Source organism: Hirundo rustica, chromosome 17 (genome assembly GCF_015227805.2).
Source record: "Hirundo rustica isolate bHirRus1 chromosome 17, bHirRus1.pri.v3, whole genome shotgun sequence".
Lineage (NCBI taxonomy): Eukaryota > Metazoa > Chordata > Aves > Passeriformes > Hirundinidae > Hirundo > Hirundo rustica.
In genome coordinates this window covers 2,648,099-2,673,570 of record NC_053466.1, presented here as the reverse complement: position 1 = coordinate 2,673,570, position 25,472 = coordinate 2,648,099, and the positions used below count along the sequence as shown (strand labels likewise).

General features: G+C 45.5%; 4 protein-coding genes across 4 annotated transcripts in view; 1 reads left to right on the top strand and 3 right to left on the bottom strand.

The window, feature by feature from the left end:
* The window catches only part of ATP2A2 (ATPase sarcoplasmic/endoplasmic reticulum Ca2+ transporting 2), a 44,544-nt gene extending 42,711 nt beyond the window's left edge, over nt 1-1,833 (top strand). The window contains exon 21 of the mRNA XM_040080671.2: nt 731-1,833. Within this exon, the coding sequence (XP_039936605.1) occupies nt 731-744 (14 nt within the window). The 3' untranslated portion in view covers nt 745-1,833. The remainder of the gene's footprint in view (nt 1-730) is intronic.
* A 4,000-nt stretch (nt 1,834-5,833) lies between these two features.
* ANAPC7 (anaphase promoting complex subunit 7) lies at nt 5,834-14,452 on the bottom strand. Its single transcript, XM_040081159.2, has 11 exons — nt 14,289-14,452; nt 13,011-13,197; nt 12,406-12,525; nt 11,229-11,340; nt 10,849-11,002; nt 10,619-10,761; nt 10,280-10,397; nt 9,724-9,920; nt 8,885-9,109; nt 8,325-8,475; nt 5,834-7,464 (listed from the first exon to the last, which is right to left on the bottom strand). Exons 1-11 carry the CDS (start codon nt 14,387-14,389, stop codon nt 7,275-7,277), a joined length of 1,698 nt encoding a protein of 565 aa, XP_039937093.1. The 5' UTR covers nt 14,390-14,452; the 3' UTR covers nt 5,834-7,274.
* A 1,363-nt stretch (nt 14,453-15,815) lies between these two features.
* ARPC3 (actin related protein 2/3 complex subunit 3) lies at nt 15,816-20,623 on the bottom strand. Its single transcript, XM_040081040.2, has 7 exons — nt 20,470-20,623; nt 19,334-19,433; nt 18,237-18,313; nt 17,914-17,982; nt 17,519-17,645; nt 17,120-17,214; nt 15,816-16,338 (listed from the first exon to the last, which is right to left on the bottom strand). Exons 1-7 carry the CDS (start codon nt 20,473-20,475, stop codon nt 16,276-16,278), a joined length of 537 nt encoding a protein of 178 aa, XP_039936974.1. The 5' UTR covers nt 20,476-20,623; the 3' UTR covers nt 15,816-16,275.
* A 700-nt stretch (nt 20,624-21,323) lies between these two features.
* Nucleotides 21,324-25,384, bottom strand: GPN3 (GPN-loop GTPase 3). Its single transcript, XM_040081227.2, has 8 exons — nt 25,282-25,384; nt 25,085-25,193; nt 24,184-24,351; nt 23,622-23,746; nt 22,853-22,968; nt 22,456-22,552; nt 21,959-22,087; nt 21,324-21,569 (listed from the first exon to the last, which is right to left on the bottom strand). The coding sequence occupies exons 1-8, from the start codon at nt 25,327-25,329 to the stop codon at nt 21,507-21,509; spliced, it is 855 nt and encodes a 284-aa protein (XP_039937161.1). The 5' UTR covers nt 25,330-25,384; the 3' UTR covers nt 21,324-21,506.
* Nucleotides 25,385-25,472: the final 88 nt, after the last annotated feature.

Below are 25,472 nucleotides of genomic sequence, written 5' to 3'. Positions count from 1 at the left end.
TCTCTTGCACCTGTCTTGTTTACTTTTTTGCACTTCTAACCATTAACTGTTTCCCTAATCTCTGCTAATTACATCCTTAATTGCATTAATATGCATTTTCAAATCTTAGCAGGAGAGCCCAAATTTTAGTGTTGAAGCAGTGTTTGGCAGAGCTTCCCTGGAGCTGTAGAGACTCGGAGCAGTCTCTCCAGACACAAGGCTGACCTTATGCTGGGGTAGGGGTGAAGTACAGCAGGAGCTTTAGGACGTTGTACTCTACCCTTTGCCTACACATTAATCCGTGTAGTTTAATGACTTCTTCAAAGCTTTCCTACTGCTTCCCAGAACAAGCTGCCTGACTTGGAGAAGGGACATTGTTAGGTCGCTTTGGGGACAAGCTCAACTGAAAAAAACAAGTGTGTAGTACGGAACTTGAAAGTAAAAATTCCAAAGAAGTGAGAATTGTCTGTTGCCACTGGTCAAACAGAGAAAGGCAAAAGCTAATTAAACGGGTCTTGTTTTTCACCGCAGTCTTGAGTAGGAAGTGCTGGCTCTGCTGATAATCAAGAGCCTTAATCCAGAGGATTCTGAGCACAAAGTAACCTGAGAGTGTCCCTTCAATGACAGAGCAGCCAGTTACCAAACTTAACATTCTTTCTTCTGTCACTGTTGATCTTAAGTCTTGCTTGTGTAATGATACTTAGCATTCATCCTTTCATTAACTGACGCCTTTTCTTTCTTTCCTTTTCAGCAATACTGGAGTAATCGCTTCCTAAACAATTTTGCAGAAATGTAAGGTTGTTTTGTTGCGTGCATGTGTTTTTAGCAACACATCTACCAAAACTTCTGCATGTATCGTGTAAAGATTCTTTGCTTTCCCTAAAAACAAAACTCATTGTGTTCTCTGTGGAAGAAATGTGTGGTACCATTAGGACTTCATGATACAGATGTACAAACGTGCAATATAGCTTACCAAGCTGGAACTCTCTCCAGAGAAGTTGGGTTTCTGTGCTGCATGGAGAAGAGTTTGGTTCTCCTTGAACAAGAATTACGGAGCTGTCAGTCAATTTCCATATTCCTGTATGTAAAATGTCAGTTTATACAATGTACAATATCAGATAATGCATGCCTTGGGTTGTAGACGGATCTCTCTCTGTATTGTATCATCCAAACATCCTACTCCAACAGCTTCTGTACAATGCTCTCCTATTTATAAATCCATGGAAACGATTACAGATGAATGTTAAACCGTAAGCCTCCACTTCATAACGTTGGGTTTTTTTATCATCTGTGCAAATCAACCTCTTTTGCACTGTAATGTAACTTATTTAAATCTAAGGCAGTAAGACAGATGTTGGTGCAATACAAAATATCGTGATGCATTTATCTAAAACAACGACGACGTAGCCGGTTCCCACAGCTGCATGTGCGACCTTTAGAAGCTGTAAATAAGATCAATTGTCTATTGACATGCTGACAGTAAGGAGCATCACACCTAGTTTCATTTGTATCAGGTAAATAAATCTATTCTACAATAAGTACTCGGCGTGTTATTTGATGCACTTTGTTTCCTGCAGGTCCGTGCGTAGGCACTGCAGCGCGCTCTTGTTTTCATGCCAGGATGACACTATTTAGCACCAACACCATTGCAGTCTTTCCTCCTAAAACTATGCAGATGCAGCTGCTCCTCGGCAGTATTGACCTCCTCGCTGGTGTGATTTCCTCTGTCCAGGGGCTTGTGTGTGTGTTTAAGGGACACTGTCAAGTACTTTGATCACTCAGTTTTTTTTAAAATGCTCCATTGTTTGTAAAATCCCTCTGAGAAACGTAAAATAAACAATTCTTTCCCAACTACATCTTTAATTTTTTAATTTTTTTTTTTTTGTCCTTTTCTGTTTTCTAAATTGCCCCAACCTAAAGTAGCTCCTGGTCTCTTCCCTTTCCGTAGGCAAAAGGAAGATGAGCCAAATGTGTTTGCTCCAAACCACAGCAGGAGCATCCTTTGGGCTCACTGCCTTTTCCAAACCAGGGGCTGTTCTGCCACCAAGACTAAAGCACTCCCAGGGTAAAAGCTGGAATTTCCAAAAGCCAGACACCAGATTTTGTTTGGAACAAGAGACAACTTAGGAATGTGTTTTACATTAAATGTAATGCCTTTTAGCCTCCAGCCCCCGATAGCAGCACCCTGCTGGCAAACAGCGTTATCCAAACGAGGTGACACATCTGAGACCCTTCAAAACGCAGCAGTGCGAGGTTTAAAAATACGAGGGTGGAATTCCACGGTCCGGCGGCTCTATAGGACGGTGGAGGGTGCGTTAACGCATCGGGCTGAGCTGCTGGCCGCTGCTTCCTACTATGGCAATGCTGTGCTGGGCAGGCTGAGCTCCGCCGCTCGCCCCGGGGCTGTCAGAGCCCGGCTCCGCACTCCCTTATCTCCGCTGCAGCTCTTCCCGCAGCCGGATTTAGAGCCAGCGCTGTCAGCGCCGCTCCTGCCGCTGCAGGGCTCCTCCGCGCTCCCCAGGGACACCTGAGCTGGGGTTTGGCCAGGCCAGGCGGGGGAAGCGCCCCGCCAGCAGCTCTTGCCTTTAAACGGAGCTTTTCTCAGAGCTCCCCGTCGCTGCTCCAGCCCCGCTGCTCTCCTGCCCCTTTCTTCCGCCTGTGGAAATTGTCCCCAGCACCAAAAGGTGCCGAAAGCAAAGCTCGGCGGTGACAGGAAGCCGGGGTGCGTTCCTCGGCAGCAGCTGCACGTTCAGACAGCGCTGAGCAAACTCACACCTTACTCTTTAAACATTTCTTTAAATGATGATCTGGCAAGTTTAAGCAGAGTGAGTCCCCCAGCTGGAGTACAGCCATGTGAGGAGAACGTGATCCTCAGTGGGTTGCCAAGGTGCTCAGTGCAAGAATATGTGGTAAGAGATGCTGAAATAAACAGCTTCATCTTCCCCCTCCTCCTCCTCCTCCTCCTCCTCCTCCTCCTCTTCTCCCTGCAAAGCCCCAGCTCCAAAGCACCACAGGGATGAGCCCACTGACAGCAGAGAGCAAAAAACCACTCCCCATAGCTCAAATTATGAGGAATTATGGACATATTACATTCAACTCTAAATACAGAGGGCAGGAAATATCCCTATTTTTATCTCGAGGTGAATTTGAGTACAATTAGAGCCCACATCCACCCCCAGCAGAGTGGGTGAGAAATGAGAGCAGCTCTGAGCACCTGAGGAGGAATTGTAAAAGATTTCATCCCAACAGTTCACTCACATGGAAGTGCAGAGAAGACTTTGGACATCAATTTACCAGGATTTTACTTCATACCCCAAAAACCATCACCCCATTTGCCACATCGCTGTTTTGATGGGATGACAGGGGAGGAAAATGAATTTGATCTCCCAACTCACAAAGTCCTTGGCCCCTCTGGAAGCTCTTGGAAAGGGAGGCTTGTACACAGTAAACATCACTGGGGACCCACACCCCAGACTTTGCACAGCAAAGGTCAAGCCAGTGAGTGAAAACAGAGATTATTCTATTGTGTTGTTCCATCAAGTGACAGCCATGGACTGGCCAAAAGGTTTTCCTTAATATATAAATTGTTACACTGAAGTTCCCCAGGTGAACATTTTATTTCTTCCCGAAGTTTTGCACCAAAACAACCACATTTTATTATCTATTTCCTCCCCAAACACCCAGTCTTACATACATCCTTACCTCCTCTTGGCCAGCTTCCAAAGGACATTTTAACCAACTAAGGCTATTCAGTTTAAAATCATAGCTTTATACCGAGTCAAAGCCCTCTTAAGGTCACTAAATTTAAGACCCATGGAGACTGCAGATCTGGGGTTTTATTTGGTTGTGGTGTGTTTGTGTAACTTGAAATGACAATGGCAGACACAGCCTTTGAGATTTCCTTACCACTGAGATCTAAATGAGGGATTAAGGTTTGCTGAATCAGAAATCCTGCCTGCTTCTGCCCTGGATGGATCAGTTTCCACATCACTGAGCTCCTGAAAAGCAAGGAGGGAAGAATCACCACACAAAGAGGCTTAATGAGGAAGACAGTTACTGAAAGGAGGGGGGGGGAAAGTCCTAGTTAATCAAAAATCTCTCTGTAATCAGCAGCAGCAGAAAAAGAAGCAGCACCTCAATTCAAAAGAGAACACTGATATTGGCCAGCAGTCCTCAGTCTCTCCTTTATTTCTGCTTCCCAATTCCAGAATGCCCATGATCTAGAAATTTTCAGAGTTGGAAACAAGGCCAGTATTGCAGGTGTTATCAGCACAGGACAGGAGTAAATTCATTATTCAGGCAATTTCTAACCACACCATGAATGTGTGCTGCTTTTACACTCTGGTAAATTCAGCCTTGTCCAAGTCTACGTCCAGTTTGAAGAAATTCTGTCCCTTTCCCATCACTTCCTGTCAAAGTAGGAAAGAATTTTAAGTTAGTAATGAAAGAAGTGATTTAAATTCAAGGATTTTGAGCAAACAGGGGCACTGTGCCCTTACCCAGCACCACAGACACACCAACACTTTACAGTACGGCTGGATGGCAACGGATTTCTATCCTCATGTCCAAACTGTTTCACCTCCATCACTGATCTGACACAGCCTGAACTTCAGTTCTTGGCTTTGTGATCTTTTCTGCTCAGGTGCAGAGCACGTGATTGAGGGAGGGAATGAGGTCAGCTGCTTATTAAGGGCTAATTGTTATATTCCCTGAACTAAATGCCTGTAACTGCATTGGAGAGTACCAGAGCTCTGCAGAACCAGAGATCACATTCTAAAATTAAAGCAGTAATGAAGGCTCATTAATAGGCAAGCAGAATCCCTCCAGAATTCTGAAGTCAGGGCCAAATATATCTCTCTATACAATCTCAACATGGATGGATGGCACCTCAAAGTTCCACAGGCACAGGGCAACTCCTAGCAGAGATCACACACAGCTGCGTAACCCCAACACCTCAGGTACTCACCAGGCTGCATCTGCAGGCTCTCACAACTTCTCAATTTCTGTAAGGAACCAGCTTCTCAGAAAACCAAAGCTGTGAGGACACAAATCACTTTTGAGAGCCATCTCAAGGTGTTCTGAGGTGTGCCTGGACTTTTCTGTTCAAGCTGCACCTAAGGACTCATCTTGAAGCAGTGTCAGTTTCCTGTCTGTTCTAAAAGCAGAGATTATCAGATTATCTACAAACACACTGCAGAACGGTTTCAATAGAACTGTGGCTCTCCAGTTTCCTCTCCTATGTAAATACTTCAGAGAAAGGTGGGAAGTCAGTGGTTTCCACCTGAAATCAATGACCTATTCAAAGGAACCATTAGAATAAAATGGCTGAAAAAGACATCGCATACCTCATATACTCCTCATCACAATTAACTGCATCCTGCCTTTAGTTTAGTAACACAAACAACTCAATTTTCATCCACAGCAGAGGTTTTGGAATACAACTAGAAAGCTAATGCAGCTACCCAGCTTTCAGCTGCAGAATATGTCTGGTGAATGCTGAGTGCGAGGAGAAAGCAAAGTGTTTTTATACAAAAATATACAAAAATAGATGCTTTGAATATGCTCGCTCGTTTTTTCTGTTGGGAGATATTTGATGAGCTGAAATCCATTCACTGCATCCCACAGCAACGACAAAGAGAAGAACAGGACGAGGCCTCTCATCTGCCAGGAAGTCCTGAATGAAGTTGTGCAGTCCCTCAGGTGCACACATTTGAGGATCTGCTTCACTGGAAGAGCAGGAGCAGCTTATGCCAATCCAACTGCCACGACAGCTTCGCCTCGCTCCTCTTCCCCTGTCACCTTCAAAGAACCAGAACTCAGTTTGGTATTTTGGAAACTCTAAAGGCCACAGAACTCCAGAGAGAACAGACAAGCAGCTGTTTTCTCTTCTTAAATGGATGAACTATTGGACTCCTCCTCTGTAAGCCATGACAAACCAGAACATTTCCAAAACAGACAATAACCTGCCTCTTTTGTTGTGCATTTTTGATACAACATCACAGACGGATGTTTTACCCTTATCTGTCCTTCAGGGAGAAGCTTCTTCCCCATGTCATGTATTTGTAACAAACAGCCATTTTTTCCTCCAACTGATACTCAAAACTTTTTTTTTTTAGCTTTCTAAATAGTCTGTGTGCTCCAGCATACCTGTGGCAACAAAACAAATACAAAAGGAATTAAACTCTCGATATAAAGATTTAAAAAACACGTTTTGGTAAAGGCTGAGGAAATCAGAACTGTAAGAAAAATAAGTAATTCCCCTTCCCACACATCAAGCCCACAGAACTGAAATGGTTTCTAGATTACCCAAAGCACTTCACCCTTGAATTGCTGAGGTTGGGAATCTGTACATGAAGCAATTTTGCTTCAAAAGGTGAGGGGAAAAGACACGAATTCAAAAATTACCTGACACAACCAGGAAGTATATAAACATGGAAAAAAACAGGACAATATGTGTATTTGCATAATTTAACGTTTCTCCAGCAGTGCAAGGGAAGAGGGATGAATTCTTTTTATAGCTTTTTAAATGTCAGTGCTGTACACAGAAAGTAAAGTGCTTTGAGTCATCGCTGCAAAACCTTCCAGGAACATACTGAAATAAAACTAAACTGCTTTTTAAAATAAATGCTCATGTACAGACTTTAAGTGATTGCAGGGTTTAGTAAGGGTTGAAGAAATTACTTTAATTCTCCACCACTGGCTCAATTCTGTACACAGAGCAATCAGTCAGCTACAAAAAGTGTCCTGCAAGTCCAAGTTGCCTATTGTCCCAAATTTCTCCTGGACAGCACAGGAAATGCCCTAGAAAAAGACAAATTAATTCAACAAACACAGCAAAAGAAAAGTGCTGCTTTCAGCCACCCTCAAGCAGCTCTCCCAGACTCAAATGGCTGCACACAAACGAGCAAGACCTTTCCCAGAAAAGGAGTACAAACCACTGTATTTACAATTTGCCCGAGCATATTTAGCCCTGAACAGAACTCAGACATTGTTTTCACCATAAACGACAGGCTCATTACACACCTCAGATTCTGATGGTTTTAGTTTTAGCTGGAATTTTTTTCAAAATGAAAGTTGCAAATAACCTCAGTTGCAGTTAGTCCCTTACACTTAATAAATAAGAAGCATCAAGAACCTCCACAGTATTGAGATGTTCAGAACTATTAACTGGTTTCAGAGTCTATTAAAAAAAAAAAAAGTCCTTTGTTACTGGAAAAAATATCATAGTTTCTGTTCTTCTGAGAAGAGTGGCCCTAGCGGTGTGTTCAAGTGCCAAAACAAGCAGCAGGAGGCTTTTATTGCATCCCAAACCACTGCTCTTGATCTGCCCACTGAGCTGCTTCACTGTCACTGCCTTCCAAGTCCCCCTCTTCTCCACTTCCCTCCATGTCATCCACATCTTCTTCCTGGGTGGCATCTGTTGGACTTTCCTCTTTTTCCATTTTCTGCAATCCTTCCAGGGACTTCTGATCGTTCGGATCCAAACTGAAGAAAGGAAGAAAAATAAAGCGTTGACTTGAAACTTTTTTTTCTCTTTGTGGCCTCGGTGTAAGGAGTAACAATAAAATCTCATCCTGCTGTCTGCACTTCCTGTTTAACATCATCAGGAAGCTTATTTTAGATGATGATGCAACTTCCCCTTGAGCTGCTCTAACACTGACTTTTAAATCTCTTTATAAAACACTTCTGATCCCCAAGAACGCGTTTATCTAAACATCCCACTCTTCCAGAAAACTTAGTCACCTCTCCCAACAATACTAATTATAAAGTAACATGAAAGCAGTAAAAATTTAAATGAGTCTGACTAAATATAATCTATGCAGGCAAAAACCAGCTGACCCATTTTAGCTCTGCAAGTTTGCAGCGGACATAATGTGCTGGATTTAAGGCAAATTGGAGATGTTGCAATCAAAACACAGGAATATTTAACAAAGTAACACCCTGAAATAGCATTTAGATGATGTTCAGTTGAATCATACTGTTTAAACTTATCGAACAGCTCATTTTCATATGCACCTTCTAGTGTAAAGGCATGGATCCTAAAGTCTGACTATAAAATAATTAATAACTATAAATAAATCCACGCTTTAATCCTTTTGTTAGTCAAGGAATCACGAGCCTAGTGACGTATTTAGCATTAATACAGTCCCTACATTTTGCACTTCTCAGTTCCAAGTCTTAAGACCAACCAATTCATGAGCAGAGTGTCATTTGTGTGGTTTTGCTTGTTTCAAGGGAGAAGGATACAAAGCCACCTCTGATCCTCATCCAATCAATTAGCAGGTCATGAGTGAAACTGATTATTGGTTGTTACAAAGCTCCTGCAGTCTCAGGGTGTGCTTTACCTCAGGGCTATGCTGTACTGGTCCATGGCCTCCTGGTACTCGTTGACAGCCACCAGGAAATCCCCCAGGATGCGGTGCAGGACACAGTCACTCTGGTTGGCCAGCGCATTCCTCAGCAAGGCAATCCCATCCTCATACTTCTGCTCTCTACCTGTTCACAGGGAAAACTGTTTTAACCAATAGTTGGGACAAATGTATAAAAAGTCACAGTGTTCACAGTCTTCCCAACACAAGGCTATTTGTCCCCCTAGGCCTGTCAGCAGGGAGGAGAGCAGTGCTCTACTTCTTGCAAGATTAACTCTGAACAAAGACTTTTTGTTGCAATAGCTGTTACATTCACTGTTACATGTATTTTGAAGTCAAAACATTTTGTTTGCAATTGTTTTAAGTGTAGTATCAGCTGCTGAATGCAATTAATTCCTGTGATTTTTCCTTCAGGAGAGAACCGATAAACCCCTGGACCATATCATTACATCCTTCACATCGATGCGGCTCCAGAACACCCTGCCATGCACAAGGGTATCTTCAAACAAACCAACAAGGGAGAAAAAGGAACTTACTGAGAAGTTCTGCTTTCTTTACCACAGCTTTAATGTAGTCAGGTCTTTGTGTGAGAGCTTTGTCCAGCAATGTTTTTGCCTTTTCCTGCGTGACTGGGTCCTCCAGGCAGACTGTGGCCAGCAGGGTGAGGGTCTGTGCGTTTGCCCCCAGGGTTTTGTACACGTTGTTTGCCATCACCATGGCTTCACGGATGCTGTTGGACGCCAGGTAACACTCGATGAGACCTGATGTCACATGGAAACGCTTCAGGGTTTGAGTCAGCACAGGCACTCATCCCTCCACTATTATTTGCACTTAGCAGCACTCAGGTGCTGAACAGCTGACACTCCAATAAGCAAATACAAATTGCAATTGAGAAAGTGAATATATGCATGTCAACAAACTCATTCTACAGATAATTGACTTGATGCTCATTAATGGTCAGGCACTGAAAAAAAACCCCAACCCTAAGTACACCTAATCGAATGTTTGTGTCCAATTCCAGTACTGAAAGAATTAATACTTAACCTGGACTCCTCACTACTTGAAGCTGCTGTTGAGATCAACAAGATTTAAATATTTAAACAAATACGACAAAACAAAGCTCCCAGCAGAACTGTTAACGTCATCATCCGAAAGTGAGCTGCTCAAAACGCCTAAGTTTGTTTACATCCTGATTAAACAAAACCCAAGGAAACCCCATTTTGAAAACCATTCTTGCAGATCCACGCATCCCTCGCCCGATCACATCACGGGTTTCGGGGCGATAACTGCTTTACTAGAAAGCCGACAGGAGGATGCAGTGCACTGCCTGGCCTCCTCATCAGCGCGGCAGAGCTCGCAGCGGCCCGCGGCTCACCCTCGTAGCAGTCGAGGCGGCAGGGCGCCAGGCGGATGGCCTCACGGAAGTGGATGATGGCCTCCTGCACGCGGCCCATGTTGCGCAGCGCAGCTCCCTTCAGCAGCAGGGCCTGCACGCTGTTGCTGTTCAGCTGGATTGCTTTGGCTCCCAAGTATAAGGCACGGGAGTATCGCTTGCTGTAGAAACTGTGACACCTGCAGAAAAGGAGAGGGATTGTAAACACTGCCTGCGGTGCCTGAGCGTAGTTTTTGAACTCCTCGCATTTGAAGTTGAGAAAAAAGGTCTTCAGAAATTTTTTTAAAAAATAGGTATAAATATTAAAATATTAGTATTTAATATACTGTTGGTATTGCACAAGTGTGTAACTGTTATAGATTTAACACAGAAAAATAAACACAGGAGATATTTACAGAGAGCTAATGTAGGTTACTCAGGAAAGGAACAGACAGGAAAGAAAAGCACCTTCTGAACAAGCTGAACCCACTGTGCCAGCTGTAACTCACCACATCCAGCAAATTGAGAGCTGAGGTGAGAAAGGAAAGAGAACACTCACCCAGATACCACCCAGGGCTCTGCGTGTTGGTCGGAAATATTGAAGAGCCGGCAGCCCAAGTTCTCCACATCCTCCAGCCGACCCTCGCGCGCCAATAAATAACCATAAACATCCATTCCTAAAGAGACACAGGGGAGGATCAATCCTCAACAAATGGGAAGTTCATTCACAAGAAAAAAAACCACAAAACACCCACTTTAAACCGTGCAACTACCTGGAAGGGTTCAAGACACGCATTCTGAATATCAATTCTGAATTGAAAGCTGGGTAAACAATATACAATATTCACTGCATGTAGCTGTTACTCTGCAGGTCAACCTTCTCTCAGGATTTACTCACCTTTTATTAGGTAAGGATCCAGCATTTGTGCTTGTTCAAATTTTAGGATGGAGTTTTTATTATCTCCAGCTCTGAAGTACAGGTCTGCTAAGCTCCCCAGCAAGTCCACATTATCCCTCAGCAATGACTTCTTCTCTAAAGAGCTTAAAGGGGAAAAAAATGATTTTGAATATCATTATATGTAAGAATTTATACATGATTTCATTGCACCACGCTCTTTTCACTCTTACCAAATGGTGTTTATTGCTCTGGTGTTGTCTCCAGTATGCACAAAGGCGTAAGCCTTGATCCACACGGAGAGCCAATCCAAGTTGGGAATGCTCTGGATTATGTTGATGGTCATGGAGGCCACTTCTGCTCCTTTCACCGACAGTGACAGCAAGCCTGTTTAGAGGGGTTCATACATCAGTCTCAGCCACCCCAAACTGCTTTTGATACAAATTGTCTGAGGAGTGGAAACTCCACTCCTGGACAAGCACAAACTGCTGGTTACAGCGCTTGTAACAATTTCTGTAACGTGGGTGTGACACCCAAAGGCAAGACAATGACAGAAGTGCAATCAGCCTTTTAGCACGGAACCCTGCAGTGCCCCCAGAGTGCAGACACCCACCTAGGATGGCATCCAGGGCCAGGGGGCACTGCCTCAGCACCTCTTTGTAGCTCGTCACCGAGGAGCGCTCCTGGCCCGCCTTCTTGTAGAGGTTTGCCAGCATCATATTGATCTGCAGACAACAGAAAGGTGGGGACAGGCCAGTGTGAGGAAGGAGAAAGAATCGCTAGGAAAGGTCACAACTCTGTCTTCAAACCTGCCTGCCTCTGTTCTGGGCAGAAGACAAAATAACCTGCATTTCTGAGAACAATCTAAGGTACCATAGAGTACAAAATGAAAACTGTGGCTCCTTTCTGAGGACAGAAATAAAATCTACGTACTTTTGTACGTGCACAGTGCACCTTGAAATCAAAAAATGGGCAAGTGCTCGTACACGATGCCAAGAAGGAGCTGCATGTCCATTAATCAGTCTCTTCCAGGAATCTCTCTGTATCCATGGAAGTGTTTCAATTAGCTTCACAAGGCAGAGAAAGTTTCCATTCAGCTTGTGAATAAAGCCAAGATTGATCAAAGAACAGAAATAGTCTGAGCTCCTCACAACACAAGTAGCTGGTTTCTGCTGCAGCACTTTCATTTACTGGTCTGTACAGGCAAAAAAATTGCTTTTCTCAATCTTTTCTTCTTTTGCTGTTCTGCAAGTTGGTCAGAACACTCTGACATTAACTGGAGTTTAAGCCATGTACACTTTTAGGACAATTTAACATGAAACACAGTTGACTGATCTGATGTGTTAATCTTTTAAGCCCTTCTGAGTAACAGAGCCAGCGAGCAAAGACTCCACAGATTTGGCACTGCAGACCACAAAGGGATCTAAATATTTAACATTATCTAAACTGTTGTTGAAAAGGATTAAAAGATTTTAAAAGATGGAGCACTAGCAAACCTTCTACTTGCCAAAGTCTCCTGCCTTTCAAGGATTTGGCATTGCTCCAACCATACAAGAAGTTAAACAAGATGCTCAAAACAGTTAACTCCTATTTTTCTTTAAATTTTTTCTAAGAGAGGAAACACAAAATTGGTTATGATTTTAAAGAAATCAGCTAATTTAAAATTAGGAAATGCTACTGAACAATATTTAACAAATTAAAAGACTATAATGTCATTAAACCTATATACTCTGTTGTGCCCTAGAGATACACTGACCAGGAACCTGTGACAAAAACCTGCCAGAACTCACCTTTGGAGTTCTCTGCCTGGAAGGAATCCCATCAAGAATAGCAATGGCATCTTTATCTTGCTTCAGCATTGTGTAACATTCTGCCATTTTGTATTTCACTTCAATTTCTGACGGTAAACACTGAAACAAAAAAAAAAGAAAGATTTAAATAAGATGTTGGTTTAATCAAGTATGAAACTTCCAATAAGGCTTCCTCATAAATATTTAAACTGTGTTGAAAAATATCTGGTGCATGTAAGTCAACAATGCAACTCACTGCTAGTTCATATTGTTCCTGTCTTCAAATTAAAAGTATGAAGTGCACAGACGGAAAAATTTCATGTTGGGGACCATTTTAAGTTTTGCATTAGAAAACACCACATGGATATTATCAAACTAATTAGCCATAAATGTCAGATTTATTTGACAGGATAAATGCACAATCTAAGATATTTAACAGACATGTAAAGGTGATGCTCAGAGATGTGGTTAGTGATGGACTTGGCAAGGATTCAGTCTTAAGGATCTTTTCCAGCCTCAGTGACTCCGTGAATATTGAGTCGGCAACATTAACTGGAAGGGGGGACGTGATCACTCGATGCAGCACATTATCAATTCTTACACACCTGGCTTTGGGGTGTTGATGCAGCATTCCCAGTAGAAGGTCTGACTTTGGAGGTTTTACTTAGGGCTTTTTTCTGCTGTAAGGCCATCGTGTACTTGCTGACAGCATTCCTGTACTCCTTGTCATGGAAGAGGGAGTCTGCGTGATAGACAAGGAGCTGGTACTTCTGAGAGGGAGAGAACAGTTCCCTAGAAGAAACGCAGACAGAAAGGCTGAGATCAGATGGCTGCACAAGCATCAAAACCTTACAGATCCAAAGTATTTGTAGCTTTGGTTTGTCTGGCTTCAACCTGCAACTGCTGCAGCTTCTTTATGGCACTGAGAGGACCATGGAGTAACAGCACTGACTCCTCACACAGGGGTTATCTCACCAATTTCTTTTATCTGTAAACAAACAAATGCAGCAGCCACTCCTGACACCTCATCAGCAACAACAGCTCAATGTTTGGCTGCCTGGCCGCTGCCCCCATCCTTTCCAAAACAAGCCACAGGCTGTCAATGTCCACTACACTGCATCAACTTTCTCCTAGGATCCATTTGCCTTTTATCAAGTAAACATCCAGCATTTTGCCCGTTCAGATTTCAAAACAGTTTTGTTTGAATGGACTCAAGTTTAAAAGGCAACACAGCTCCTTCTACAGCTGCTCTGGTCCTAATCCCTATTCCCACAGTATACAGACTCCCTTTATAACCCTCTTAGTGTGTGTGCAGACCAAATGACCCAACTGTGACCTGCCAGGACCTGAAGGGAGCCAACAAAAGCACGGAGAGAGACAATTTACAAGGGCCTGGAGTGACAGGACAAGGGGGAATGGCTTCACACTGACAGAAGGCAGGTTTAGATTGAATATTAGAAAAATTCCTCCTTGTGAGTGTGATGAGGCCCTGGCACAGGGTGCCCACAGAAGCTGTGGCTGCCCCATCCCTGGAAGTGTCCAAGGCCAGGCTGGACAAGGCTCGGAGCAAGCTGGGATTGTGGAAGGTGTCCCTGCCCAAGGCAGGAGGGGTGAAACAAAACAATCTTCAAGGTCCCTTCGGTGATTATGTGATTCTCTGCCAGGACACCCATGTTGCAGCGGGCACCCCAAAGGGCCGCTGATGCTAATACCCGAAGTGAGGCGGGCTCCATCCCGGCAGGGACAGAACAGGGACAGGAAAGGGGAAGGCCAGCGCCGGGACAGGGGCAGGGACAGGAACAGGGACAGAGACACCCCCAAAGCGGCCCCGCTCCCCTCACACCCCGCTCCTCGCGCGCGCCCCCTGCCGGCGGGGCACTCACGGGTTGTTGCCGCTCATGGTGAGGAGCAGCCCGCTGAGCAGCCGCACGTTCGAGTGCAGCCCGGCGGCCGCCATCTCGCGCACGTGCTCCACCACACTCATGCTGCGGCCGGCGGGGCGGAGGGGACGGGACGGGGGAAACCCGGGACGGGGAAACCTCGAGCGAGGCACCGGGCACGGAGCCGCCGCCGCCGCCCGCCGCCACTCCAAAATGGCGCCACCGGAGGGTCCTCGCGCGCCGCCGCCTGCGGGCGCCCAAGGCACTGCCCGCTCGGCCCGACAGGCGCGCGCAGGGCAGCCCGAGCCGAGGACCCCCCGCGAGGGCGGGAACGGGCGTGAGGGGAGAGCGGGATCCGGGCACCGCTGTGAGGGGATTCGCTCCTCTATGTGTGTTCTGGTGTGAGACACAGGCTCCCCCTTCCTCCACAGTATCCGCCCCTTGTCCTGGTGGTTGCTGGAGCTAAAATGTGACTGAGGTTTCTGAGATAACGATGCTCCTGCCTATGAAAATTGGTATTGGAAGAGAAAGACCTTTCACAACCCACATTTCTTCTGGGAAATACCTCACTAGGCCTGCCGTTAACTGCAAGGACAGACTGAGAAATGAATTAAAAACTTTATTTTTCCACCTTTGTTGCAAGAACATTTTAAAACACGGCTATCCTATTCCTAAAAATGGAATCAATGAGAACTTTCAGTTTGGACATGCCATCAATGCTATTGGGAGAGTAACACAGCTCTCAGCAGACAAATACACCAGGTAGTCAAACATCACCAGCACTGGGCTTCAGGTAACACTGAACGTGTGTTGGTGCTGTGTGGTGACTGTGGCATGAGTCCTGCCATGAAGGAAAAAAAACTGAATAAAAGTGGATTTGTGTTCTTCCAGAAATCATCGGAACAGCCGCTTTTTACCAGTTTGTGAGTGTTTGAATGCACCACCGGGAAGGCAGCCACAGACCCGGGTGTGTGGGATCTGCATTCCGGGAGCACAGCTCTGTGGAGACAGTCTGCTAAACAAACAGGTAAATGGTAAATGGCTGCAAACTGCAGGCCCTGTATTAATCCCAGTTTTCAGTGAGAATGATTCACTTCCTATTGATTAACATTACACAGTAATCATGGAATCACAGAATGCTTTGGGGCTGGAAGGAACCTTAAAAATCTTCTTGTTCCACCCATGGGCAGGGACACCTTCCACTATCCCAGCTGGCTCCAAGCCCCATCCAACCTGGCCTTAAACACTTCCAGGGATGGAGCGGCCACAGCTTCTCTGGGTACCTTGTGCCAGGGCCTGCCCACCCTCACAGGGGAGATTTGTTTCCCAGAATCCAATCTAAACCTGCCCTCTGTCAGTTCAAAGCAATTCCCTCTCGTCCTCGCACTCCTTGTTGGCTCCCTTCAAGTCCTGGAAGGCCACAGTTAGGTCACCCCAAAGCCTTTCACAAAAAAAAAAAAAACCAACCAAAACCAAAAACCTCTTTCATTTCTTCCAAGGCTGTCCATAAGACACACAGTAGTTACCACATTAATTACAAGCGAATTTTATTGAAAACAAGGTAAAAATCACTGCACTGGACAACACAGCGTGAGAGGTCTGTTTTCCCTGGACATACGACACCCAGACTCCAGCCAGCAGAGCAATGACACAGCTCCCCTGCCCCACAGCCAAGCCCATTTCCTCTCTTAAATACAAGCCCTGTTTTAAATGCCGTAGCCACGATTACAAAGCAGCTTGCATCCGAAACAGCACGTTAGAAATCACTTATTAAGCACCAGCTTAATAATATTTGCTTACACAACTTATCTTTTTGCTCTCCCTCCCTCTATCACTCATTGAACAGGTTTGGGGTTTTTTTCTTTTTTTTTTTTTTTTTTTTTAACTTCATAAGCACTTAATTCTTCCTTGGTACAAAATGTATCCAAAACAAAGGCAAAAGACTCGAACATCTTGCTGTGGAAATGCTTAAAGTTGTTGCCACTCTGCTTCACTGCCCAGGGCCTGAGAGACTCTTGTTCATGAACTGCCTCTTCACAAAGCAAATCCACCACTGCAGAAAGAAGTACAGAGTCAGGAAATCTGCAGAAATGGTTTCCATTGACTTTAAAGTATTCCATCTCTGACACACAACAAATATTAAGGCTCCAGTTTTCCACACAGTTTTCCACACTGGTTTCTACTGGAATTGAGGTGAACAAGACAATAGGAATGGACACAATGAGTTCCTATCACAGGACTTTGAATTAAAACGGGAAATTCTACTTACTCTTCTTTTACTTTTATTATATTTTATTCCAATACAAACATAAATGAGGGATGCATCGGGAAGCTATACCTTTGAAACCAAATTAGCCTAAGTAATTTTGACATTAAATGCGGTCACATTTGCACATGAAACAAGTGAACACTTAGGAGGTGACTCATTCATTGATTAGCGATTTTTTTCAATCTGGATATGAAGCAAAACAATCGACTTCAAAGCAGCTCTCGAATCAGAGCTGCCTGGGAAGAGAAACAGCCCCTCTCGTGCTTGTGACCTCCATCTGCAACCCCAGCCAAGAGCAGATGTGCACTGCTTTGAAGAGCTGAACCAGACACCTCTTATTACTGCCCTGCTTTTGAAAGTAACCCAAACTGGCATTCACTGTCATACCACGTTAGATTAAATTTACTGATAACTTGCAGCTGCCAATTCACTGTAAAATCAGACAGGCTTGACTGAAGTTACCCACCCCTGACCCTCACCCCATCATCTCACTCCTCTCCACACATGGCTGAAAAAACACCCCCAAGCTCTCAGCACCTCTGTGGTGATGCCACTGAACTCTTACCTTGCTTGGCTTGTCACTCTGAGGATCAAACACCTTGTCACAGAGGCGAAGGCCGGTTTCTTGCCTCAGCTGCTGCAGGTAGGCCCTCATCACCTCTGAAAGCAGCACAGCAAAACCGGGGTAAACTGGGCAGCACCAACTCAAACTGGATGGAACAGGGAGGCATCAGACATCACTGCTTAAAGCAGAGAGGGAGTTTCACATCTGCAGGGACTCCTCCCTGGCTGAGTTGATTTGCCCAGTTTATGGAACCAGGGGAATGAACTCTCAAAGTCAGAAAATCCAGCTTGTGCTGCCTTCAGAGGACAGACTGCAGATTCAGAAGATTTAGTTTTAACAGTAATTTTTCTAGGTGCAGTTAATAAAGTGTGACCCTCAGAGGCCCTGGGTCAGCCTTACCTTCCTCCTGTTTGTTGGCAGGTTTGGCGTAAATGGCGTTCAGTGGAAAGCCAGGCTCCCCTGGGATTGGGAAGTTAGTGATTCCTAGTGTGTACATCTCCTTCTCTCCCTGGCCTTTGGAGTTACACTGCAAGAACCAGGCAAACAGTGGGTTAGCAGCTATGAACAGAAGCTGGCAGAGCATTAGACCCAAATATTTTACAAATCTGGAACATGGAAACTCATCAAGAAGAGCAACACAGCACATCCACAGCCTTGGAGAATGTGAGGCTCTGACAACTGGGACTGGAGTGAACAGGATTATTTGTTCCTCTGGAAGGAGAATATCAGGAAATCCTTTCCTCAGAACAATCCTCAGACTGTTTCCCACCTGCAGAGAAATTCAGTTTTCTTACCTTTTGCAGCTTTTTCAGGCACTCAGAAATGTAGAGGGTCACATAGATCAGTGTTCTGTCAGCTTCATTCTGCAAAACAAGGAACTCTTAGATTACAGGACTTTGTGGAACTGATAAAAGTCTGAAATGCGAATGAATTCAAACCATTTTGGGCTATAGTTTCCCCATGAGAGAGAGATTTGCAATTCATGACATTTACCCAACTTTAAAGATTAAGTGGGATTTTTTGTGATCTTCTAGAATTACTTCCTTGAAAATAAATTTATATTCACAGCACCAACCCTCCAAAGAACTGGAATATGCTCAGTATCTCAAAAAATTACCTTAATTTCATAATTTTTGAAGAAAACATTAGCTTTGAAGTAGTAGATGGCTTCATCTATAATATCTGTGTCCTTAGCTAATAAAAAAGAGATACAGAGTTAAGCGGTGCACTCTTACACTACATTTGTCATAACTTTTACTCACTGAAATTCATAAATAAGGATTATTGCAAAAGCAAAACCATGGTATTTACAAAAAAGCAGAAGTCAGCACCACATAACAGAAAGCTTCTGAAACACCATGAGTTCAGACTGTAATATTTAAACTTCCTGCTCCCTCTCCTTCCCCTGTGATATGTCACTTCACAGACAGCAGCAACTCAGCAGTTCCCCACTTTTCTACCACTTCTGAATAACTCATCTGGGTTTTAACACCATAAAAGGACAGAAAAAAATGTTTTTGGAGAAAGCATACCAGCACAATCACCCAGATTCCATTATCCTCTTCAAATAAAGGAGGGGAGCAGAACACAGTGACAACCTGACTTTTGCTACCATCCAAGACTGTTTAAATCCAGAAATACTTCCTTTACATTTCCCTTTTCAAACTGAACCGCCACATTTCTGGGGAATACCCTGCCTGGGAAGTTCACACGTTGAAGGGGAATCTGTACCCGGCTGCCTGTGGGCCCTGTCGGGGTGCCTGGAGCTTCATTTCAGTTCTTGAAGCCCCACGTTGTGAACCCTTAAGTGCTGCTGTCCCTCAGAGCAGCCCAGCATCACCAGCCGCAGCCCAAAGCGCGAGTTCTCTGCAGCTAAACCCTCACTTCCTCTGACACAGAGGCCTCACGCCGCCACAGCCTCCTCAAAACCCTGCTCAGGAGCACAGGGAGACACCGGGGGAAGCACCACAACAGCAGCCAGAGGTTTGGAACACTGAAACTGCTCATTCAGCACAGCACGGAGCACAGTTATCTGTCCATAATTATTTTCTATGATTTGCACGACTGAAGTAGTTGAAAACTTTGCTCCTCTCTAAACTGCAAAGCCTCCATTTCCCACCGGTGACTCTTCTCATCGCCCTGCTGGGGCTGGCTTAGAGGAACCCCTGAGATGATGAGCTACATCCAGTAATTCAGAGATTATTACAAACTTACTTTCTCGAGGTGCAGGGCCCTTGAATTGGCTTCTAATGGGCAACAGTGCCATGTTCCCAATTAGCTTGGTGTCTGAGTCCATTAAAGTGGAGTGGTAAGCCTAGAGACAGGGAGAGCTGGTTATAAAATAGACATTTCCATATCCCCCATGTCTTCATCAAACAGGAGTCACAGCCTAGCTCTTTATGATGCTTCCAGAAGTTTTTCCTTGCACAAACAATTGCTATTTTCTATTTAGATCCAGATCTTGGTGCCACTCTGGTGAATGCCAGGACAGCACCACCACAGCCACCGCTTGCAGTCGCAGTGGTGGGAGATGGGATAAAATCCGTGTTGTTGGTCTGCAGGCACAGTTCATCCCCAGGCTGCCTGACCCCATCCTGGCAGCACCAAGGGGTAACAGCTCCACTCACCTGTCTGAGTTTTGGGGCACTGCATTGAAAGTTAGTTGGTCATTAAAAAAATTGTAATTTATTTCCATGTCTGGCTATTAATAGTAGATAATTATAAATAAAGCCAGGCTTAATGCAGTAAAAAAGAAACAAAACAAAATCGATTTATGTGACAAACAAACCAGCTTCTGCATATAACAAATTCTTCCTGGAAAGCCGATTTTAAACAACTAATAAGTTTCGTTTTAGGCACTCTCCAAACGTTTCCTGGGTGCTGTGCCAGGCCACTGGGAATCACTCATCTCGCAATCCACCTTTTGTGGGGGGCAGAGGAGGATGTGACTGGGGGATGTCAAAGCAGTTTATTTCACTGAGGGTAAGGTGGTGTGAACAAAGCCAGAGCAAAGCCCTGCTGTGACCGCCCTCTCTCCCGCTGCTGCCGGGGCTCGCACCCTCCCGGCTGCGGGTGGATCCCGGGCAGGAGGAGGAGGAAGAGGAAGGCGCTGGCCTTGCAGCAGCCTCCCATCAAGAGCCATTCCCCGTTCTCAGCAGGGCTGCCCGCAGCTGCAGCCCCTCTTTCCCCCCGCAGTGTCCGCGGCCAGACCGCGCAGCAGAGCCCCTTCCCCGCCCGGGATCGCCCCCGCCGCCCCCGGCCCGGCCCCGCCGCCCCGCGCCCTCCTGCCCGAGCCGCCGCCGCCGGGGCCGCGCAGCGCCGGGCGCGGAGCCGCTCACGGAGCCGCTCACCGGCATCTCGAAGGGCAGGAGGCGGCTCGGCGGGGCCGGGCGGGAGGGGAGCGGGGCGAACCGGGCAGGAAAGCAGGCACGGAGCTTCCTTCTCCGCCTACGCTGCAGGAAATGAGGCAGCGGCAGAGGCGGTGCGAGGAGGGGAAGCGGAGAGCCGTGCACCGCCCCGGAGGCAGCGCACCGGGAAGGGATCCCGGGAGGCAGCGCTGTGCCCGGGCGCTGCCCGTACGGGAAAGGGCCGCGGAGAGGCACTGCTCTGCGGGGCACTGCCGGTACCAGGAGGGGATCCCGGGACGCAGTGCTCTTGTCGGGCACCGCCCGCTCGGGGAAGGGGGTCCGGGATGCTTCGCTCGCAGCTGGGTTTCTCTCCTGTGTTTCCAGCACAGTCCAGCCGGCGGCACGGGGCACTTCGTGTAAGGAAGCTCAAGAGGGGTCCAAACGTGTTGTGTTCAGAGGGATACAAGCTTTAACGTGCTATCAAGCCATTACCTTCCCTGTGACCCAGCGCTGCTGAATTTGTCCTCGGGTGTCTGAGTCCCGGGATGAGTCAGGGAGACAAAATGGGGAGGATGGGAAGGTGAGTCACAAGAATTCGAGTGCAGGGCTGGAGTTTACCGTTTCAACACGCCCTAAGCATGGCTCGTCTCAATGGCAGTCCGGAGGTGAATTAAACCACCGTAGTTTCCCCAACTTTTGAACAGTTTAATTCAGCTCAAGACCTGCCACAGATTTTTCTGAGCCCTCTTCCTCTAGATATGCAGGATTTGCTGGTCTGTTGAATCTCTTGGCCAGTTCTGACTCTGCTTTTTTATATGCAGTAACACTGGCCTATGTATTTTACAACACACACAAGCATAATTAAAAAAAGGTTTTTATTAAAGTAATTACAAGGCCATGTAACTCACTCTCCACTATAAATATTTGTTATTTTACAGATAAACATCAAGTGTGTTTGTATAGGGGTTGGGGTTTTTTTATATTTCATTTTTATTTTTTACCAAAAGCAAACTATTTTCCTCGCAGTTTGAACATGCTTTTTACTCATCCACGCGATCTTGAAAGTATTCATCCACAAGAGCAGATTTATCTTCTTCACATTCCTGTCAAAAAAAAAACCACAGAGAAAAATATAAACTTTCCTGGGTTGAACACAGGAATCATCGGGGGACTTTGAACAGTCATGCAGGAAAAAATCTTACTGATCTCCGTGATCCTTTTTGACATTTGAAGGTTAAAACTCTGTTAATTTTGAAAACCAAAGCAATACTTTTAAACAACCATTTGATCAATCTGCATACACAAGATGATAATAAAGAATTTCACGTTTATGACTAAATGAAGATGATACAAGCATTGTCACTGAAAGACTAAACATGGTTTATTTTGAACCGTACTAAGACAATAATAAATTAGCAAGGCAAAGAACATATTTATATTACAACTTATGGACGCTTTCTAATTTTTCATCTTCTCACCAACGGTCCCTTACCTTTGGTTCTTTAAATTCCAGATCCTCCCCATACTGAATGGTGAAGTCTATGTGCTGCAGAACGATGTTTATGCTTTCCTCATCAGAGCGATCCAAAGGCAGGAATCGAACCATACCATAGTCATCAATCTATAGAAGGATTCAAAGGGTGTTGGTAGGGAAATGCAGAAACTTAATTCTCAATCACAGCACTCTAACTTAAACCACACTTGTATGGACTTCTAAAATACCATTTAAAGTCACACTGCAAACCAATGGCAATTCCCCACTCAGAACATGTGGCTACCAGTCCTAAATTCTATACAGTAGCAAAAGCCAATTCCCAAAGTTGCCAACAGAATTCAAAGAAAATGTATTGGCTGTAACCTAGATATTAAGAGTATCGTATCAATAGCATCAAGAATCTCATGCTAATCTGAAAAAATAAAAATCTGAGTTGAAAGAGGCAAAAAATGATAGTGGATTTTAGGATACCAGCTCAAAAGCAATATACTTACCAATCCACATATAGATTTGGTCAGTTTTTTAAACCTTTTACTTTTCAATATATTTGTAGAATCTTCAATCATGGAATACATATCTGGATCCAAGTACCTGGAGAAACAAAGTCACCATCAACACTGAAAGTCTGTCGTTCAGAATGGCACAAAAGATCCAAGATAATAATTTATAGAAAAATCCAGCGGTCAGTACAAACATGGAGATATTCATTTGACTCTGACTAAACTAAGCATCCCACCCACATGTTTAAAGACTATTGTTTGAAATAAACAAAATCCATCTTCTCCCATTCCAAAAGAATATGTTTTAATTGTGGGAAACATTAGACTGAACTTTCAGTGAACTTTGCCTCAGTATATTATACTACAGAGTAAATAATTTTTTGGATCTTACTTTTCTATTTCCTTCTTGGCTTTCTTGCTCAGCAAGTCCATTTTGGTCATGACGTTAATCTGTGGAATCTCCAAAGATATCATTGCACTGAGAGCTGCCAGGATTCCAGAAATAAACTTGAAGAGGATGAAAAATTATGTATTAAAGTACAGAAAAACACAACACAAACACACAGGACACTCAACCACAGGCCAAATCTGGTAATGAATATACGGAACATGGACACAGAGCCATATGAGGAATCATTCTCTCTGCTGGAAAAATGAGGTGCCCCCCCCAAATTTTTGGAGCCTCAGATATGGATCTGCCACTGAAAAGGGCATTAAGAAAACCCAAACCCTTCTTGGCATGGTTACTGCTAATGGAGAGAGTGGCCTGCTTGTTCTTGGGATCTGAGAAAACCTCCAGAAGTCCCTTCCAACCTAAATTCTTCTGTGATTCCACGAGAGCTGTCTGGCTCCTAAACTGCTCCAACAGAGGCAATTCCAGGTCAGACCAGGCTGCTCTGGGCTGTGCCCAGTCACGTTTACACCCTGTGAACATTCACTGCACAGTCCCTCTGTCCCAGTCTGACCACTCTCAGTGCTGGCTGTCTTTACATCCATCTGGGATTGTCCTTGCTGCAAGCTGTGTCTGGGGCAGCTGATGACAGCAACCAGCTCTCCCTGGACTTGGCAATTTCTCCTCTGGGCAAACCCAGCTCCCTGAATGGCTCAGGCTTGTAGTTCTTCATAAAAATGAACTTTATCCACAGATTTCAAATGGATACCTTGAAAGATTCCACCATAAACTGAGAATCCACAAGGAAAACTCCACAGACACGGAATTCCCACTGCTGCAGCTGCTCCACCAACTGTTTCATCACTGGCAGATGTGTGTAGAGTTCGATCTGACCTGGGGCACACTCAGGATATTAACAAGTAGGAATGTGAAGCAAACAGAACAGTCTACAGTTATATTTAGACATGGGAATTGCACTTAAATTGAGGAAAGCACCCTCTTTTCAGTTATATTTAGACATGGGAATTGCACTTAAATTAAGGAAAACACCCTCTGTGTTTAGATGAAATGGAAAATAAATTAAAGGTGGGTTTTCCTCCTTTGGTCTCCAGTTAGTGTTAGTTTGCATTTGCCACAGCTCATGATGCCACCAAACATCTGTGCAGTCACCCAGACCAGCCCAGGACCAACTCCACACCTGAAAGTGACTCTGAAACTGTTAATAGCTCAACAAAATGGGAGTTATCACGACCATCTACAACCAAATTTGCCAATTTGCGAATATTCCAAAGCTTATGAAGAATGATACCAAAACATTGGCGTGTGTTTACCTGGGCAATCGAACAAAATGTAGTCATCCTCCACGTGCCCGAGGCTCTCCTCCAGCCAGCTGAAGTTATTGGCAAAGTACTCCATGCAAAACACCAAGCCACCATTGGGGCCAAACCTCAAGGACTCATCTTCCATGACATCGTCCACTTCTATCAGCTCACGGATGTCTGCGACAACACAAACGTCACCAGAGCCGGGAAATGAAATCTGCAGGCAGTCTGATGGCTGAGAAAACCATCACAACTTTACAGCAGTGCTGGGTGCAGGGGGAATCTCTCTGGTAGAGGCACAGCCAGCAGCCAAACAAAACAGGTTACGTTCATGAAACTTACACAAATTACTTAATTCCCCAAATTAATATATGCTAAATACTTCCTCAGACTTATTTGGGGATGGTCTTTTGAGGGTTTGTGGTGATTGTCAGGGAAACATTTCATTCCCCAGATTTTCCTCTTACAATCCTGGATCTTATAATGAAACTCTTCTCTTGAAAGTATCTCAGCTACGTGTCCAGGTCAAGATGCACTTTTCTTATCATCTTTGTTCAGACACAAACACTTTCGTTGTTCTCCAAACTAAGGCATCTGCCAGTACATATCAATCACTGGTGTAGTTAAACACCGGGATTAAGCACGAGCTGGCACAGGACAACAGTCACTGATGTAGGGAGTTACCCCAATTACAAGACTGCATTAATCTCTAACACAGGCACTATTTGGTACCAGACTAGAACTACTCACTGGCACAAAGATCACAGGCTATTTTGTTGAAACGATTTTCCAGCATCTTCCCCCACTGCCGCATGGGCTCCGTTTTAGAACAACAGAACTTGCCCGGTAGCACGCCCGGGGGCGGCTGGAGCCCAGGGGCGCCCGGCGGTGCCCGGGGGCCGCCGCTCACCTGCCATGACGGGGTAGCTGAAGAGCTCGGCCGCCGGGTCCAGGTTCACCACCTGCACGGCGCGGCCCAGCGCCTCGCAGTGCTGCACCATGGTGGAGCAGTACGTGCTCTGCAAGGCACACACGGCCGTCAGGAGCCGTCAGGAGGCTCCCGCCGCCGCCGCCGCCGCCCCTCGTTCCCCGCCGTTCCCCGCTCACCTTCCCGCTGCCCGCCGGGCCCATCACCAGCTGCGCGTACCGGGGCATGGCTGCGGCGGCCCGGCGGGAAGTGGCCGCTGCGGGGCCCCGTAGCCCGGCTGAACGCGTGACGGCTCCGCGCGTGGCCCTGCCCGCCGCGGTACGGCGAGCCGGCGGGGTCAAACCGTGCACGCCCCTCTCGCGAGACGGCG

Excerpts from the sequence above, each read along its gene's own strand:
- ANAPC7 (XM_040081159.2), bottom strand. The coding sequence starts at position 14,389 with ATGAGTGTGGTGGAGCACGTGCGCGAGATGGCGGCCGCCGGGCTGCAC. Across the intron at positions 12,526-13,010 it reads CATCAACACCCCAAAGCCAG|TGTTTACCGTCAGAAATTGA; the intron begins GTGTGTAAGAAT and ends TTTTTGTTTCAG. Across the intron at positions 9,921-10,279 it reads GAGCCCTGGGTGGTATCTGG|GTGTCACAGTTTCTACAGCA; the intron begins GTGAGTGTTCTC and ends CCTTTTCTGCAG.
- ARPC3 (XM_040081040.2), bottom strand. Across the intron at positions 17,215-17,518 it reads TGCCAACAAACAGGAGGAAG|AGGTGATGAGGGCCTACCTG; the intron begins GTAAGGCTGACC and ends TGCTGCTTTCAG. Across the intron at positions 16,339-17,119 it reads AGAGTGACAAGCCAAGCAAG|TGGTGGATTTGCTTTGTGAA; the intron begins GTAAGAGTTCAG and ends TTCTTTCTGCAG.
- GPN3 (XM_040081227.2), bottom strand. The coding sequence starts at position 25,329 with ATGCCCCGGTACGCGCAGCTGGTGATGGGCCCGGCGGGCAGCGGGAAG. Across the intron at positions 24,352-25,084 it reads CAGCTACCCCGTCATGGCAG|ACATCCGTGAGCTGATAGAA; the intron begins GTGAGCGGCGGC and ends GTGTTGTCGCAG. Across the intron at positions 22,088-22,455 it reads CCAAATCTATATGTGGATTG|ATTGATGACTATGGTATGGT; the intron begins GTAAGTATATTG and ends ATCCTTCTATAG.